General features: G+C 38.5%; 2 protein-coding genes across 7 annotated transcripts; one reads left to right on the forward strand and one right to left on the reverse strand.

Moving 5' to 3' along the window:
* Positions 1-18: 18 nt before the first annotated feature.
* On the reverse strand, positions 19-13,787 carry eif2ak1 (eukaryotic translation initiation factor 2-alpha kinase 1). Of its 4 annotated transcripts, none has more exons than XM_026178945.1 (16): positions 13,709-13,787; positions 13,005-13,165; positions 10,896-11,063; positions 10,635-10,771; positions 10,442-10,476; positions 10,253-10,352; positions 10,024-10,104; positions 9,838-9,931; positions 9,692-9,740; positions 5,044-5,425; positions 4,486-4,594; positions 4,222-4,328; positions 1,026-1,140; positions 856-935; positions 448-681; positions 19-285 (listed from the first exon to the last, which is right to left on the reverse strand). In XM_026178945.1, the coding sequence occupies exons 1-16, from the start codon at positions 13,720-13,722 to the stop codon at positions 160-162; spliced, it is 1,992 nt and encodes a 663-aa protein (XP_026034730.1). In that variant the 5' UTR covers positions 13,723-13,787; the 3' UTR covers positions 19-159. The 4 variants fall into 4 exon arrangements, with proteins under 4 accessions (XP_026034730.1, XP_026034728.1, XP_026034731.1 ...); XM_026178943.1 differs by having other exon boundaries at positions 10,253-10,355; XM_026178946.1 differs by lacking the exons at positions 13,005-13,165; positions 13,709-13,787 and adding an exon at positions 11,181-11,265 and having other exon boundaries at positions 10,253-10,355.
* LOC113028570 (ankyrin repeat domain-containing protein 61) lies at positions 228-4,215 on the forward strand. Of its 3 annotated transcripts, XM_026178971.1 has the most exons (7): positions 228-291; positions 2,042-2,145; positions 2,336-2,430; positions 2,605-2,776; positions 2,951-3,151; positions 3,490-3,774; positions 3,889-4,215. In XM_026178971.1, exons 2-7 carry the CDS (start codon positions 2,044-2,046, stop codon positions 4,093-4,095), a joined length of 1,062 nt encoding a protein of 353 aa, XP_026034756.1. In that variant the 5' UTR covers positions 228-291; positions 2,042-2,043; the 3' UTR covers positions 4,096-4,215. The 3 variants fall into 3 exon arrangements, with proteins under 3 accessions (XP_026034756.1, XP_026034755.1, XP_026034754.1); XM_026178970.1 differs by having other exon boundaries at positions 3,490-4,215; XM_026178969.1 differs by lacking the exon at positions 228-291 and having other exon boundaries at positions 1,150-2,145; positions 3,490-4,215.
* Positions 13,788-13,825: the final 38 nt, after the last annotated feature.

The following is a 13,825-nucleotide window of genomic DNA, read 5'->3' on the forward strand; positions in this document are numbered from 1 at the left end:
CAGAAACTCTGCCGAATATATTAGAAATAATTTTTATTAAACTGCTCAATGAAGAAAAGTATTTGCAATCCAGATGCATGAGACACACTTAAATATTCAAACATACAAACACACTAATTTGCACTAAGCTAGCAACTTTTTTTTTTTTTCCTCAAAGGCTCAGGTGTTTTCCAGCTCGGAGAAATTAACTGTGAGTTGTGAAGTCTGGAGCTGAGTGATCCGTCTCCTCAGCTGCATGATCTCTTCTTCCTGCTCTTCAACCCTCCTCTGCAAACCGTGGATCACCTGAGGGTGAGGAATATTCTTAAAACTGGATTGGAATTATTATGAAAACAAAAACCTCAACAACTTCAAACAGTAAAACATAATCCACTCTTTACATGAGTAACTTTTATTTACTTTGTTTCCTTAAGTAAAGAAAGAAATAGTCTTTTAATTACACCGTACCTTGTCTTTACTGCAGAAGAGTTCACTCTGTAGAAGCTGGCTGGCTGTGGGACGAACACTGGGTTCTTTATCTGTGAGATTCATGATGTATTTTGTCAGAACTGGCCATCTGTGGCAGAACGAGTCAGGGATTTTCCCTTCCCTCAGGTCCCCAAGTGTCCGGACCCGCTCCATTTCGGTACCAAAAGGCTGGAATAGCTCGAGAGCCAGCACTCCGATGCTGTACATGTCAGACTGAGTGAGCAGCAAATGAAGATTCATGTTCAGCACAGTTGTTAAAAGACAACAGAAAAAAATAATTAATTCTAATAAAATGTTACCATTTCTAATCATAAATTGCTAACACTTCAGAATGATTTTTACATGAAAAGAAAACATGAATTATTAATAAGTAAGGCAGTCCATTACCTTTGAATTATAATTGGAGCCCTTCAGTTGTTCTGGTGCAGCATACACAAATGTGCCAACACCTGAAGTATGGCTGCAATCTTGAAAACACCAGAAATGTCATTAAATAGCAAACGCTGCCATCTACTGGTGGTTCTGAAACATGCCATGTTATGTGGGTAAACTCTTACCGCTGTAAGGAGAAGTGTTGCTTTTGAGTCCATCCGCTATGATGTCCCTGCAGGCCAAACCAAAGTCCCCAATCCGAACATGACAATCATGGCCGTGAAGAAAAATGTTCCTTGGCTGTGGGGAGAAAAAAAAAAGGTTATAATTAAGTTCCATATGTCACTAAGGACACAGATTCTTTTATGTGAAATCTGCAATACAATAAAGACAAAAACTAAACATTCTTATGATTTGAGAGAATCTAACTTTACATAAAATGTGCAATATTTTTTCTTAAATTTTTTTCCACATAAAGGCTCTGATGGGAAAATACATTGAATAATTAATCCAGTCTGTCCCAGTGAACAAAAAGAATATATAAATAAGCAATTAAATGCAATAGAAAGCATATTTTTAATAATGGGACTATTTATACTGTATTTTGTTTTTTCCATTACTTTTCAATTGTATTCATTTTTTTATTTACGTTATTTGTAGTGACTTCACCTACATTTTCTCCCCATTTATTTCCCTGAACTTACTGATTTATGAGATTGCTAGACAACTGCGGCACTTGCTCAGTCTAGCTAAAGATAACTTAAAATGGAAAAATAAAATGAGAAAGTAAAAATATGAAAATAAAATTGAAGGTAACCAAACATGGTCAATTGTTTTTCAATTTCATCCCCCCACAGTCATCAAGATTTAACTTTAAGTACAGGTAAATAAAAGGTAACTATGTGATGCAAACACAGTTAGTTGCAGGAACGGATGCAGCAAGCCCCCAAAATTGGCCCCGAGTGCAGCAACAAGTTATCAGTTCAGACAGGAAGGCTGCACATCAAAGTTAGAAAAACACCAACCACAGAAAACAGAAGTAGCTTTCGACTTCCCTTCCGTAAAGTATTGCTTCCTGATGTCTTTCTATGAAAAACATCAGTGAATTTGCAGCACTTGACCATGCTGGAGGAGCACAAGGAGTGTTTGGATAAGAGAGGTAGCATTAGCAAAATTCACAGCAATGAATATTACACAGCAGTCATGGAAGAGGACTTGCAACGCATTGAAGACTTGATTGAGAAACATGGGAGCAATTTCCTCATTGAGCCACAAGGCAAAGTATATAAAGAAGCCTTCTGCAAGGTAAATGCAACAATGCTACCATCTTATAAAATACTGCAAGGATCTTTTTATGCTTGCAAGCAAGTCTCACTTCACAGAAACAAAGAAAGAAAACAACTTTGATAGCAAATAAATGTCAACTGTTTATAGGCAAACAAGAAACTTAAATTTATGATTATTCCATTTCTTCTTCACTCGTTTTTCCCGGTAGGGCTTTGCTATTCTTCCCCTTCACCTGGCTGCCTCTTACAGAAAAATCCAAAGCATGCAGAGTCTTCTGTCTGCAGGAGCAGACACTGAATTGAGGTATGGATGTAAGCACTAAAACCTGACATCTAACTCAGGTAGAATCACCTAATACTTCCTGAAGCATTTGATCATCATACAATTATTTTATAGGGGGTTGAGAACAAGAAAAATAATGTACTTTCTGTTAAAAGTCTTCTGTTCTCCATGTCTTCACCTTTACCTCTGTCACAGAGATATGCTTGGTCGAACCCCGCTGCACTTGGTGATAATTGGTTGGCCAAGCATCCTGAATACGTCCCAAAAACCAGATTCCAAGTTCCAGACTAAAGTGATCGGTGTGTGTACAAAGGCAGAGGCCTGTTTAAGGCTCCTCTGTGACCATGGTGTAAACATCAATGCTAAGGTGAGTTTTCCATGTAGGCAAATAGATGTCTAGCTGCTTCTTACAATCTCCTAACTTTGATGTTCAACATGCAAAAGGGCTACCAACAACGTCAAAGTCAGCATACTGTAATAAGTCTGTGGAAGTAAATTCTGCTTTAAGATAAATACTGGTTAAATTGTGGTTCATCTGTAGGTGGAGAGAAAAGGCCACCAGACAGCTCTTCACATATCAGTACGCTACAGAGCACTATCTGCTGTCCAAATACTGGCGTGCTATGGTGCCGATGTTAATGCTGTGGATGGCAGTGGGATGGCACCTCTGCATATGGCTGCTGGGATACTGCATAAGAATATTATTGCCAGTCTGCTCAGGCATGGCGCAAATGTTAACATGGTTTGTATTGTTTGAGAATTTGATATTCAGTATTATGTATGTTTGTTTGTTTTTTTAATCAACTGTGCTTTATGGATAATAAGACATAGGAAAAGTTAATTATAACTGTCAACACCAACTTATCATTAATTAAATATTTACTTACAATCTTAATTACATACTCACTCAATTATATATGCTGTGGTTATAAAAAGCCCCTTCCCATCCAAAAGCATGGATCAAGTTTGTAAAGATGCACAATGGCAGCATGTGATTCAGTTTTCCTTTAACCTTTCTGCTCTCAACACTGTTGAAATATCTTGTGTCCTTCAACAAGTCTGTATTATTCTTTTTAATAGGGAGTGCAGCACACTGGGAACACCCCTCTACACCTCGCTGCTGTGGCAATGGCTACAAAGACCACTAAAACCCCAGAAGACGCCATTAGCAGCATCACTGAGCTGCTCGAACAAGGCGCGGAGCCCAATGCAGTGAACAACGCTGGCATGACACCTTTACACGAGGCATGTAGCATGGGAAACGAGGAGCTCGTAGACCTGCTGCTGAGCTACGGAGCTAGCATGTATAAGCTAAGCGAAGCAGGGGAGAACTGTCTGTACCTTTTCCTGAACAACATGCCTAATGTGAGAAATGTTTCTCTGCTAGTGAAGCTCCTCAGCCTGACCTCACCGCTTACTGTCTACAACCAAAAAGGCCACCTGCCCTTAACCTTAACAAAACCATGTTTCTTTAAACAGAGAGACTACCTCATGAACCTAACTCGACAGCCAAGGAGACTTCAGGATATTTGTAAGAGTGACATTTATCTAACACACGTCAGAGGCAAGAAAGAAGAAACGAGGAAAATCCTTCCTGACAAGCTGTACAAATTTATCTTCAACCATTGGGAGAATGTACACAACATCTCCTTTGTGACAGACAGTGAACAGGAATATGTAAAATAATAATTTCATATTACTCCAACCTGACACCAGTTCAAACTCCACCTGACTTTAAACTTTTGCATCAAACCGCTGACTAACCTTAAAGTAACAGAGGTGTGGATGAAAGAAAGAAAAGAGAAATCATACCTTCAGGTCCCTGTGCATGATTCCATTGGAGTGAATGTACTCCACACCTTCAAGTATGTGTCTTAGCAGTCTGAGCGTGTGTTCAGTATCAATACAGGCATAAGGACCTGAAAACAGAAAATACATCTATTTATTCCCCTCCCCCAAAAAGATTTTCTATCTCAGAATACCCCTAAAAATATTATCTGCATATATTATAAGCAACATGAAGCTCTGGGCTGTAAGTAATCTGAAATAAACATGGATGTATAACTGAGAAATTACATCTTGAGATTTGTTCCTCTTTGGGCTTGGCGTTCCTCTCAGAGATCCAGTCTTTTAGGGAGCGCTCACATAGTTGCATCTGGATATAAAGCATCAGGTGGAAGTGCACCTGCAGATATGCCATAACAGAAAAGTTACATCCTCTGCTTTTCTTTTTTGCAATAAAGAAAAAGAAAAAACTCCTATTGCTCATTTCCACCTTCATGTCTATTATTTATTATAATTTATGGGCTTTACTAGCGTTGCTTTGCAAGCCTATATAAAATTATCTTAAACTAGGTATACCCTTTCAGTTTATTCTCTGATAGGAATGCACTGTTCGAGAGCAGTGTGCTGGAGATGATCATATTACTGATATTCAATCTCACTGACATCCGTGTGAAAACTGTGAAAAATTATAAAAATAAAATAATTATAAATATTATAATTTAGATCAGTCTGAAGCCTGAACTTATGACTTCTACATACACTTACCTCAGTATCTGAAATTAGTTTAATTAGCTTTTTTAAATCCAAGAAAGTTTGGGTTTTTTGTTGTTGTTTTTTTAAATCACCTACCTCTTTAGAAGGCCTCGTTGGACGCTTCTCAGTCCACTGATGACACTCCTTGTCAATGCAGGAGTTGTTGTTTAGTTCCATGCTACTCCTACTGGACTCCTCATCCAAAACTGCTGAAGCGTCCCAACCCATGGCAGGACACTTGGAGGTCTTAATGGGACCTTGCTGTCCCAGAAAAACGCAAGGGACATAGTTCTCTGGGATGCGACGCATCGTCTTGGGACACACCACCTGTCCCTCCTGGGTGGGAACTAAGGCTTTTATAGGCTGCGTGTCTCTCTGAGGTACTTTGGCACTTGAAGCAGTCTCTGCGGGTGTTTGACTGTGGCTCTGAAAAACTATAGAGGAACTGCTGCTGTTCTTCTCCCCACTTTCATCAAGGCTGTAAATGAAAGAGTCGAGACAGACTTAGTGCAAGTTCACAAACTAATTACTAGTGCTGCCTGTACATGCCTCGAGATATCTAGTCATTCACTAGCAGAGATGGGCAGTTACTGTAATCAGATTACTTTTTTCGAGTAACGAGTAAAGTAAGGGATTACTATTGCAAAAACGGTAATTAGATTACCGTTACTTTCCCGTAGGAACGCTGCGTTACTGCGTTACTACAACCGTGATTTTTTTTGCGAGAATGTCTCATGACAGTGACGTAAGCGAGTGCGACGTTCATGACAACAGCTGTGTGCAGATCAACAGTGGATCATATATCGAGTACTGGAGAGAGTATGAGCGTGCAGCATTTAAAGCGTGGAAGTACTGACCTTACTTTAAGTTTGATAAAAAGTGACAAAAACATTAGTGTCCGTTGTGCGTGGGAAGAAAACTTCTTTTTACAGCGAAAAAAAACCCTAAACTTCAAATCAAATCAAATCACTTTTATTGTCACATCACATGTGCAGGTACATTGGTACAGTACATGTGAGTGAGCTTCCAAGCAAGCTCCGAGTGCGCTACCACGTAATGGGAAATTCACAGAGAAACTGCCGTATCCTTCCACTGACCGCTGCGGCACACCTGCACCAGGGTAAACCTCCGCGTACCCCGCTCCTGCTTTACAGGTGAAAATAGAGCAAAAGGACCGCTAGTCTTTGATTTTATTTATTCTCTGCTGTGTTTTACTTGCATCTATTTGAAAGACTGAGTGTAAACACTTTTTATGTGCTGGAATGTGCAGAAAATAGGTTTAAATATTAAACAAATTTCTTCCAGTCAGAGAATGTTGCATATAATTACATTTTTGCTTGATGCATAAAGTTAAAAGATTAAAACGAATAAAACAAGTTTTAAAAAGGGACTTTTCCATTTGATTACATTTTGTATGATGGATTGTAGAAAAAGTAGAATTGGGCTGAAAGATCTATCGCTTTATCACCTATTCAGGTTGTAAATCGTGTTTTTAAAAAGTAACTAAGTAACTAAGTAATTAATTACTTTTGAAAATAAGTAGTCAGTAAAGTAACGGGATTACTTTTTTGGGGAAGTAATCAGTAATTAGTTACTGATTACTTTTTTCAAGTAACTTGACCAACACTGTTCACTAGTCACACAGACTTTATGCCAAGACCTGCAATAAATAGCCCACCTTTAATGGTATTTCTACACATAATCAAGAATAATGTTACTTGTGCTCTGAATTGAAGTCAGCAATTCATCCAAAGTGTTCCACTTCAAGGTAATTTTACAAAAGCAGGAGAAAATTATTAGTTTTGTCAAAATTTTCCCAAATGCTTTTAAACACAACAAGTCAGAAACCTAGTACATAAAGAAATCAACATAGGGTTTCTAGGATAAACATACATAATGTATGTGTTCCCAAGAAAACCATTTACAAAAATCCAGATTTCTTTCAGAAAAAAAGAAAAAGAAAACAACATTATCAGACTCCTGAAAAACTGACCTTTTTATTGAGCCATAGCACAAACCATTGCTGTGCAATGATGTAACTCTGTAATACTCAAAGCTTGTAAAATCAAGTTAAATCTAAGGGTTATCTTCTAATTTACACAGTTAAAACTTCAGCAAGAGTTTTAGCTGTCACATGAGAAAGCATTATGCCAAAGACAAATAAAATCAGTTTAGACTTGAGAAAAGAATTGTTGATGCTTACCAATAAGGAGATGGCTATACAAAATTATCACAGCATTTTGAAGCGTCAAGAACTGGAGTGAAAAGCATCACCAAGAAATATAAGGAGAGTCACACAGTAAAGAACGAGCCTGGTAGAGGTAGAAAGTGAAAGATCTCAAAGACTGTGGAAAGAAAACTAGAGGGAGACGTGTCTAAAGACCCCAAAACAACTGCCAAGACACCAATGAATGACTTAGCCATGTCGGGAATGGTAGACTTCAAGAAGTAATCCAATAGGGCCTCCAATTCAAGGAGATTTCTGTACTATATAAAAATCTAAGAGAGAACACGGCAACATCAACTGAATACATAAAAAAGAAATGGGAGCAGGAAATAAAAACTGATATCTCAACTGAGGAATGGTTAGATATGTGTGAAACCCAGAACACAACGACTAACTCAAGATGCTGGAGAGAATTTGGGTGGAAACACCTTACTCGATTCTTTATTACACCAAAAATCAAAAGTAAAAAGACTCAAGACAGTTTGCCATGCTGGAGAAGATGTGGTAACATGGAAGCACACCATACGCACGTGTTTTGGGAGTGCCTGAAACTGCATAATTTTTGGAAGAACGTGACTCTTGTAATAGGCAATATCTTGGGCTATCAATTACCACACAATTTTAAAACTGTATATCTTGGGAATATTAGAGAGTATGTTCTGTACGACGACTTGTATTTGACAAAAATCCTATTGATAGCTGCAAAGAAAGCTATAACAAGAAACTGGTACAAACTGGATCCGCCTTCATCAAAAGACTGGTTAAATATTGTTGGAGAAATCTATGCAATGGAAAAAATGACTTACATTCTCAGATTAAAGGAAGATATTTTCGTTGCTAAGTGGGAGAAGTGGACATTATATGGCACCAAGGAAAATTAATGAACGAACAAAACATTTAAGGTCTATGACTCTGTATATCTATTGATGCATGCCCGTATAAAAGTACGTATATAAGCTGGAGTATGTATGCTGCGGAGTAAAGGCAGGCATGCATACGGTAGTTGATTAGAATTGGCACCCACACCTTTTGTTCGCTTTAGTTCTGTTTGTTTTGACTGTGTGCTTGCATGGTTATTTCTCCTGTAATGCAATACATGTCTATGTTTAAACTGTGACAAAACTATCAATAAAAATTACAGTGTCAAAAAAAAAGAAAAAAGAAGTAATCCAATAGAGCCATACACAGGAATGGACTATGAGGTTGCAGCCCAAGAAAAACTCAACTTCTGCATTAGAGACACCTACAAGTCAGACTGAAGTATGCTAAGGACAACCTCAGAGATGCTGATTATGTTTCAAGAAAGAAGGGAGAGGCACACATTATAAAGAACACAATCCCCACAGAGAGAGACACCATGGTGGGACAATTTCTCTGTTTAACAACACTTGTGAAATAATGAAAAAAATGACATTTCCCCAGAGAGTTTAATAATGCCGTTCATAATTTGTATAGCCTATACTTGTAAAACATTTACATAGGCCACAAATGGAGTTATTTACTCGCACACAAAACAATGCTACTGAACTGCCTTAAATATCTGGTTTGTAATCCAGTCTTTTCTTCTGTTACCTATGCTACTATGTAACACATTGGCAAGATGCCTACTTGGTAGCTACTTTAAGCACCTGAGTCAACTAAATCCAGATGGCAACGTTCCAACAAGAGGAGGAAAGTGTGACAGTAATATGGTTAACATTAGGTTTGCTTCTCTCCCATATGCCTTTGTTCACACTACCGGTAACAAAATTTTAGTCAAGCAATATTCCCAATAAATCTGTTCTCATTTATACAGGTAGATTTTTCTGTTTCTGTTCACAGACAACATAAAAATGAAACAGTCAAACAAACTTGGCTCACTGAGACAAATTTAAACCAGAAGCCATGTTCCAAATCATGTGCCAATTTGCTGCTCATAACTAAAACCCTTAATATAACAGTAATGTGGTCTGAAAAAATAACTATTAATATAATCAGCTAAAGATTACATAAGTGCTGTTTTTTTGTTTTGTTAGGTTTTTTAAAAATTGTATAAAAACTGCACAGAGAGGACATTAGAAGCAAGAGGAAACCTTTCTGCTTATTTTAAATTGTTGTCTTTTTAGTAACCACTGACAAAAAGTTACTTTTGGCTAGTCCCTAAAGGGTTACAATGGGTAGCTCAGCATCTAATTTAGCACACCCACCCATGGCATTTGTGTCTCCTCCTAGGATTAAAACCAGGAATCCTTTGTTGTTAGGAAAACGTTAAACCGTTATACTGTGGAAATATCGTGCCAACTGACCAGTCGGAACACATTAGGGATTCAGGAAGGGAGCAAACAAACAGCATTGCACACATAAGGTGAGAAGTAATGCTGTATCTGTGTACCATCTGAAGATTAACGCCTGCAAATCTATTCTAGCACACCCTCGAAACGAAAATTTGAGCCCATAAATGAGAATAATAGTAACACTGTAATTATCAACAACCTAATAAATCACAAAGCCAAAACGGATAATAATCACACTGCCTACCTGTCTTGTCGTCCAGCAGATTCTAGTGCAGGCAAGTTTGACTCAGGATCTGCAACAAAGACAGTTTACACACAAAGTCTCCATCAGCGGTCCCATCATGCATTTCTTCCAAGCAAACATGTGCAGGACAGAGTTGAAATACTCACATGCTGCAGGCTGGACATGTTCCATCCATGCGGTGTGATAGCCCACAACATTTACATGCTGCAAGCTGGACAACATTTTGACCTCCCTAAGGACCTACAGCAAGTAAAACAAGTTAAAGCGGGTACTTCATATCTCTGTATTTAAGTTACATAAGTGTTCTAATGAGCACAGCTCAGAAGGCTTACCTTCATACAGTCTTCCTTTGAAACTTTTTTGATGAGAATTTTCTTCATCGCATAATACTGTCCATCCAATTTGTTCATAACCTATCAACGATAACACAATGATTTAACTCAAATCCAGTTTTAGAACAGAATAGACCTTTCTTGTCATTGTACATGTACAATGAAATTGTGAGGAAAAATGAAAAGTTTAGAAGAGTTTCTTAAAGAATGTCACAAAAATTATATATACCTTAAATACGTTTCCATATGATCCTTTCCCAAGTCTACAGATTTCTTCGAACTCACTGAGATACCGTGATGTCTGCGCTTGAAACAGTCCCTCCTTAGGTCTGCTTAAGGCACAAACAGGCTTCCTTAAAAATGTACTGAAATATGCTTTTGAACACATGCATCAGAAAAAAATCCAAATACAATTTACCTTAGAGAAGGATTGTGTGCGTTTGTTCCGAGGCCCTGCAAACCAAGATGAGGATAATCACAATGATCACTCTTTGACACAGCAGGCAGCAAAGAAGGTTTATCAAAGTACAGAATTTTCTCAAAAATGTTGATTAAAACTAACATACTGACTCCAAGCACGCAGTGTAGGTGCTGGCAACAGATCCACTTACCTGAGGGTAGAGTGAGGAGCTGGCAGCATTAAGCAGCTCGGTGAAGGCCCGGTTATGCTGGAGTCTGACGGTGCTGAATTCATCACTTATTGCCAGAGGTGAAAGGAGATTCATGGCAGCTAAACGCTGACCTATGACTGTGAGAGGAGCAATAAAATACTTAAACCTATGTGACACATGAACCAAATGCTAAACATGAACTGTATTTGGATTTCTCTTCTAACTAAATGTCAGTTCTTAGTATAGGATCTCGATGGCTACCTTTAAACAGCATGCGTGAGCGAGCTGGATTGCTCTCGTAAACAAAGCACAGGTGCTCGAGCAAAGACCCGAGGAGAAGGTGGTTGGGGATGGCTGAGGCAAACTCTTGGATTGACGGATAATGCCTACCAGCCATCAACACCTCACGGTTATCGTCTGTGTCTGAAGCTAAACATAGGACAAAAAGAAAGAAAAACACTGAAAATGAGATCAAATAAGCACTTGTGAACGCAGCTGACTGTTCTGTAAAGTTCACAGAGTAGATTTCTGACACAGCTGTCTTACCTTCTTCAATAACTTTTGCTATAATTTCTACAATGTTTCTTTCTCCTATATCCATTCTTCTGTGTGAAAACCCTTTCGGTGCAATATTAAGGCCTCAGAGCTACACTAATGATTCAACTTCAAGAAAAAATTTGCTCATCTTGTTTATGCATAAGGGGGTGTGCACAACAGTAATGCTTATCTGCCATATCCAGTGGACACAGGCCCCCCTCCACCTATCGCACAAAATGACTGAGCTTAGGAGAAGATGTGCATGTAGGGGTCTTTGCATGGTCTCCGTCGTCACTCTCATTTTATAATATTGCAGAATTCGTACACAGGGAGGGCCTGACGTGTGAAGCAAACATTAACCAGGTGTATTTTAAATCCTGTTTATGTAAAGGAGGAAGGTCAGGCTAGACCTGCCTCTTTGTGACTCACTTTATTTGAAGGCTCTATGGAGTAAATTCACATGTAAAGACTATTATTTCTCTCTGTGACACTAAGAACTAAAGGGATAGGCCATGCATAAATAGGTATGGTTGCTTTAATTCAGTCAGGCATTTCAGCCGCACATACCTCAAAACCCAAAACATAAATGAGACCTCAAACACACAAATATATACGAGTGTATTTCAAAGGGTTTGGAGCCTTTCTGGTGGGGGGACAAGCACCCCTAATTTTCATCACCAAATTCTCTAAATAGCATCACAAACCTTAGCCGATGTAGGCTAGAGCGCTAAAGATTATTAGCTGTCCATAAGTCTACTGCCATATCGCTTTATGCCAGCCAAGGAGCCAGTGTAGTTTATTTTATTCCCATTCTGCTTGAATTGGGCTTCATTATTTGTTTACAGCACAACAGCACTCCAGAGCAAGCCAGAAGGATGTTAGCTATCAACGGGCAGTGGAAGCCTATATTCAATTAGAATACTATCATAAAACGATGTAAATCCTGCTTTTATTGTTGTTGTTGTTGTACATTTTGTTTCACTGTCACATTTACATTTTGGTGACAGCACAAAGCCTGAGGGAGGAGGATAGAGAGGGTGAGAAGGAGAGAGTGCAGGATGAAGACAGCAAAAGTAGAGGAAGCTTACATGCAATCAAAATCAGCAAAAGTTATAAAGCTACGGTAGCTTCTTCTTTTGGCCACATTCACTGAAGTTTATTTTAAATCCTAAATCTAATACAATCACTGAGGTAAATGGTAGCATTTAACAGAATTCATTTCACTCTAAACATGCCTTAAACAGGACAGCTGCCACTATACTTAAGTATAAGTGGATCTGGCTGGGTACCAGCTATCCACAATAAAGGGAGTGTTTGTATTATTTTTTTAATGTCTGTACTAATTCATGCTACTTTGATTGCTTCAAGTAAAAGGAAACTCAAACAATGGATACTACAATACGTCATCCAACTAATGAGATTGCTTTTTAAGTTAACATTTTAATGCATACCCAGCTCAAATGGGTTTTGCAAAGGTGAAAAGATTGAATATTCTTGCAAGCACCATATTCAATTAATACTTATTGGAGGGTACTGTGCACGATATCATGACTGGAGGCTGAGGCTGAAGACTAAAGCTGATCCTTAAAATTGTTCATGCAGTTAAAATAAACGGTCTCTCAGAGGATGGCTTGTCACACGGACTCTTAACTTCTTAGCTACGCCCCTGCTATATTACATAAGTAAAAATGCAGGTGTGGACTTTCGACAACTCCAAAACTCACATTTCACTCAATCAATGTGGACAACCGTCACGGACGTTTGGTTGACACCGGTGTAAACAAAACCTTTGAGTTTAGCAGTTGTAAAACACAGCAACGAAAATCTGCTTACTGTCAAACTGGACTTCGTCGTCCTCTTCAGTCGCCAAGTTTAGCAGGCTAACGATACTGTCTGCCTCCTGCCTCCAGCTGGGTTTACGGTTATGCCGAAGCAAAAGGCCGCTGCTGCCAGAACATTCCTCCGACTGCACGAGTCCGTTGTCGGACGGTGAGCTGTACATTTTAGTACGGGAAATAACGATGACATGGCAAAATAAAACGCTTAATTCACCACGCTGCCCGACAAAAAATAAAAATAAAAAAGCTGCCCCATGTCTGCAATAAGATGAGTCAAACTCTACGTTAAATCCCAGTTTGTGAAAATGTACAACGGCAGAAAAGTCCGAAAAGCTGTATGAAAAATGCCATAAGGTTCACCATGTCAATGGACAGCCATGTTTTGCGTTCCCCAGCCTTACAGGGACCGTCTGACAATAAGCGTATTAAGCCAAAAGGTTAACTTATTTATTCTATTTAATCTATGTTTTTGTAAAATAAAAAAATAAAATAAAATAAAAACTTAAAGTAAAATTAACATAAGCGCATTTGAAAAATATGAAACTAAAAAGTCAAGACACTGAGGTGGTCCCTGTAGTTAAAAAGTCGTCTTTTCGTTTTTAAAAACTGGATAATTGCACATTCGCCCTGACACGTTACGGAGTCGGTTTGGTGATGAAATAATACTAAGCTTTAGGCAACAGCTTTGAAAATACTTACTCTAACAGTGCCATTTATTTTACTTTTTTTGCTACTATTGTATTTAATTTTGAGGCTGTGTTCTTACGCACTCATTATATTACTGTTTTGCTGCTTTTAATAGGAAGCTGCGCTGTT

This window comes from Astatotilapia calliptera, chromosome 8, assembly GCF_900246225.1.
Source record: "Astatotilapia calliptera chromosome 8, fAstCal1.2, whole genome shotgun sequence".
In the NCBI taxonomy this organism is placed as follows: Eukaryota; Metazoa; Chordata; class Actinopteri; order Cichliformes; family Cichlidae; genus Astatotilapia; species Astatotilapia calliptera.

What these genes read in the sequence shown, in the direction of transcription:
- eif2ak1 (XM_026178943.1), bottom strand. An exon ending in TCTGCTGGACGACAAGACAG is followed by an intron (nt 5,426 to 9,691) that starts GTAGGCAGTGTG and finishes TTTCATTTACAG; the next exon opens with CCTTGATGAAAGTGGGGAGA. An exon ending in CAACGAGGCCTTCTAAAGAG is followed by an intron (nt 4,595 to 5,043) that starts GTAGGTGATTTA and finishes GCATATCTGCAG; the next exon opens with GTGCACTTCCACCTGATGCT.
- LOC113028570 (XM_026178969.1), top strand. Translation starts at nt 1,963, where the DNA reads ATGCTGGAGGAGCACAAGGAGTGTTTGGATAAGAGAGGTAGCATTAGC. An exon ending in ATAAAGAAGCCTTCTGCAAG is followed by an intron (nt 2,146 to 2,335) that starts GTAAATGCAACA and finishes TTTTCCCGGTAG; the next exon opens with GGCTTTGCTATTCTTCCCCT. An exon ending in ATGGCGCAAATGTTAACATG is followed by an intron (nt 3,152 to 3,489) that starts GTTTGTATTGTT and finishes TCTTTTTAATAG; the next exon opens with GGAGTGCAGCACACTGGGAA.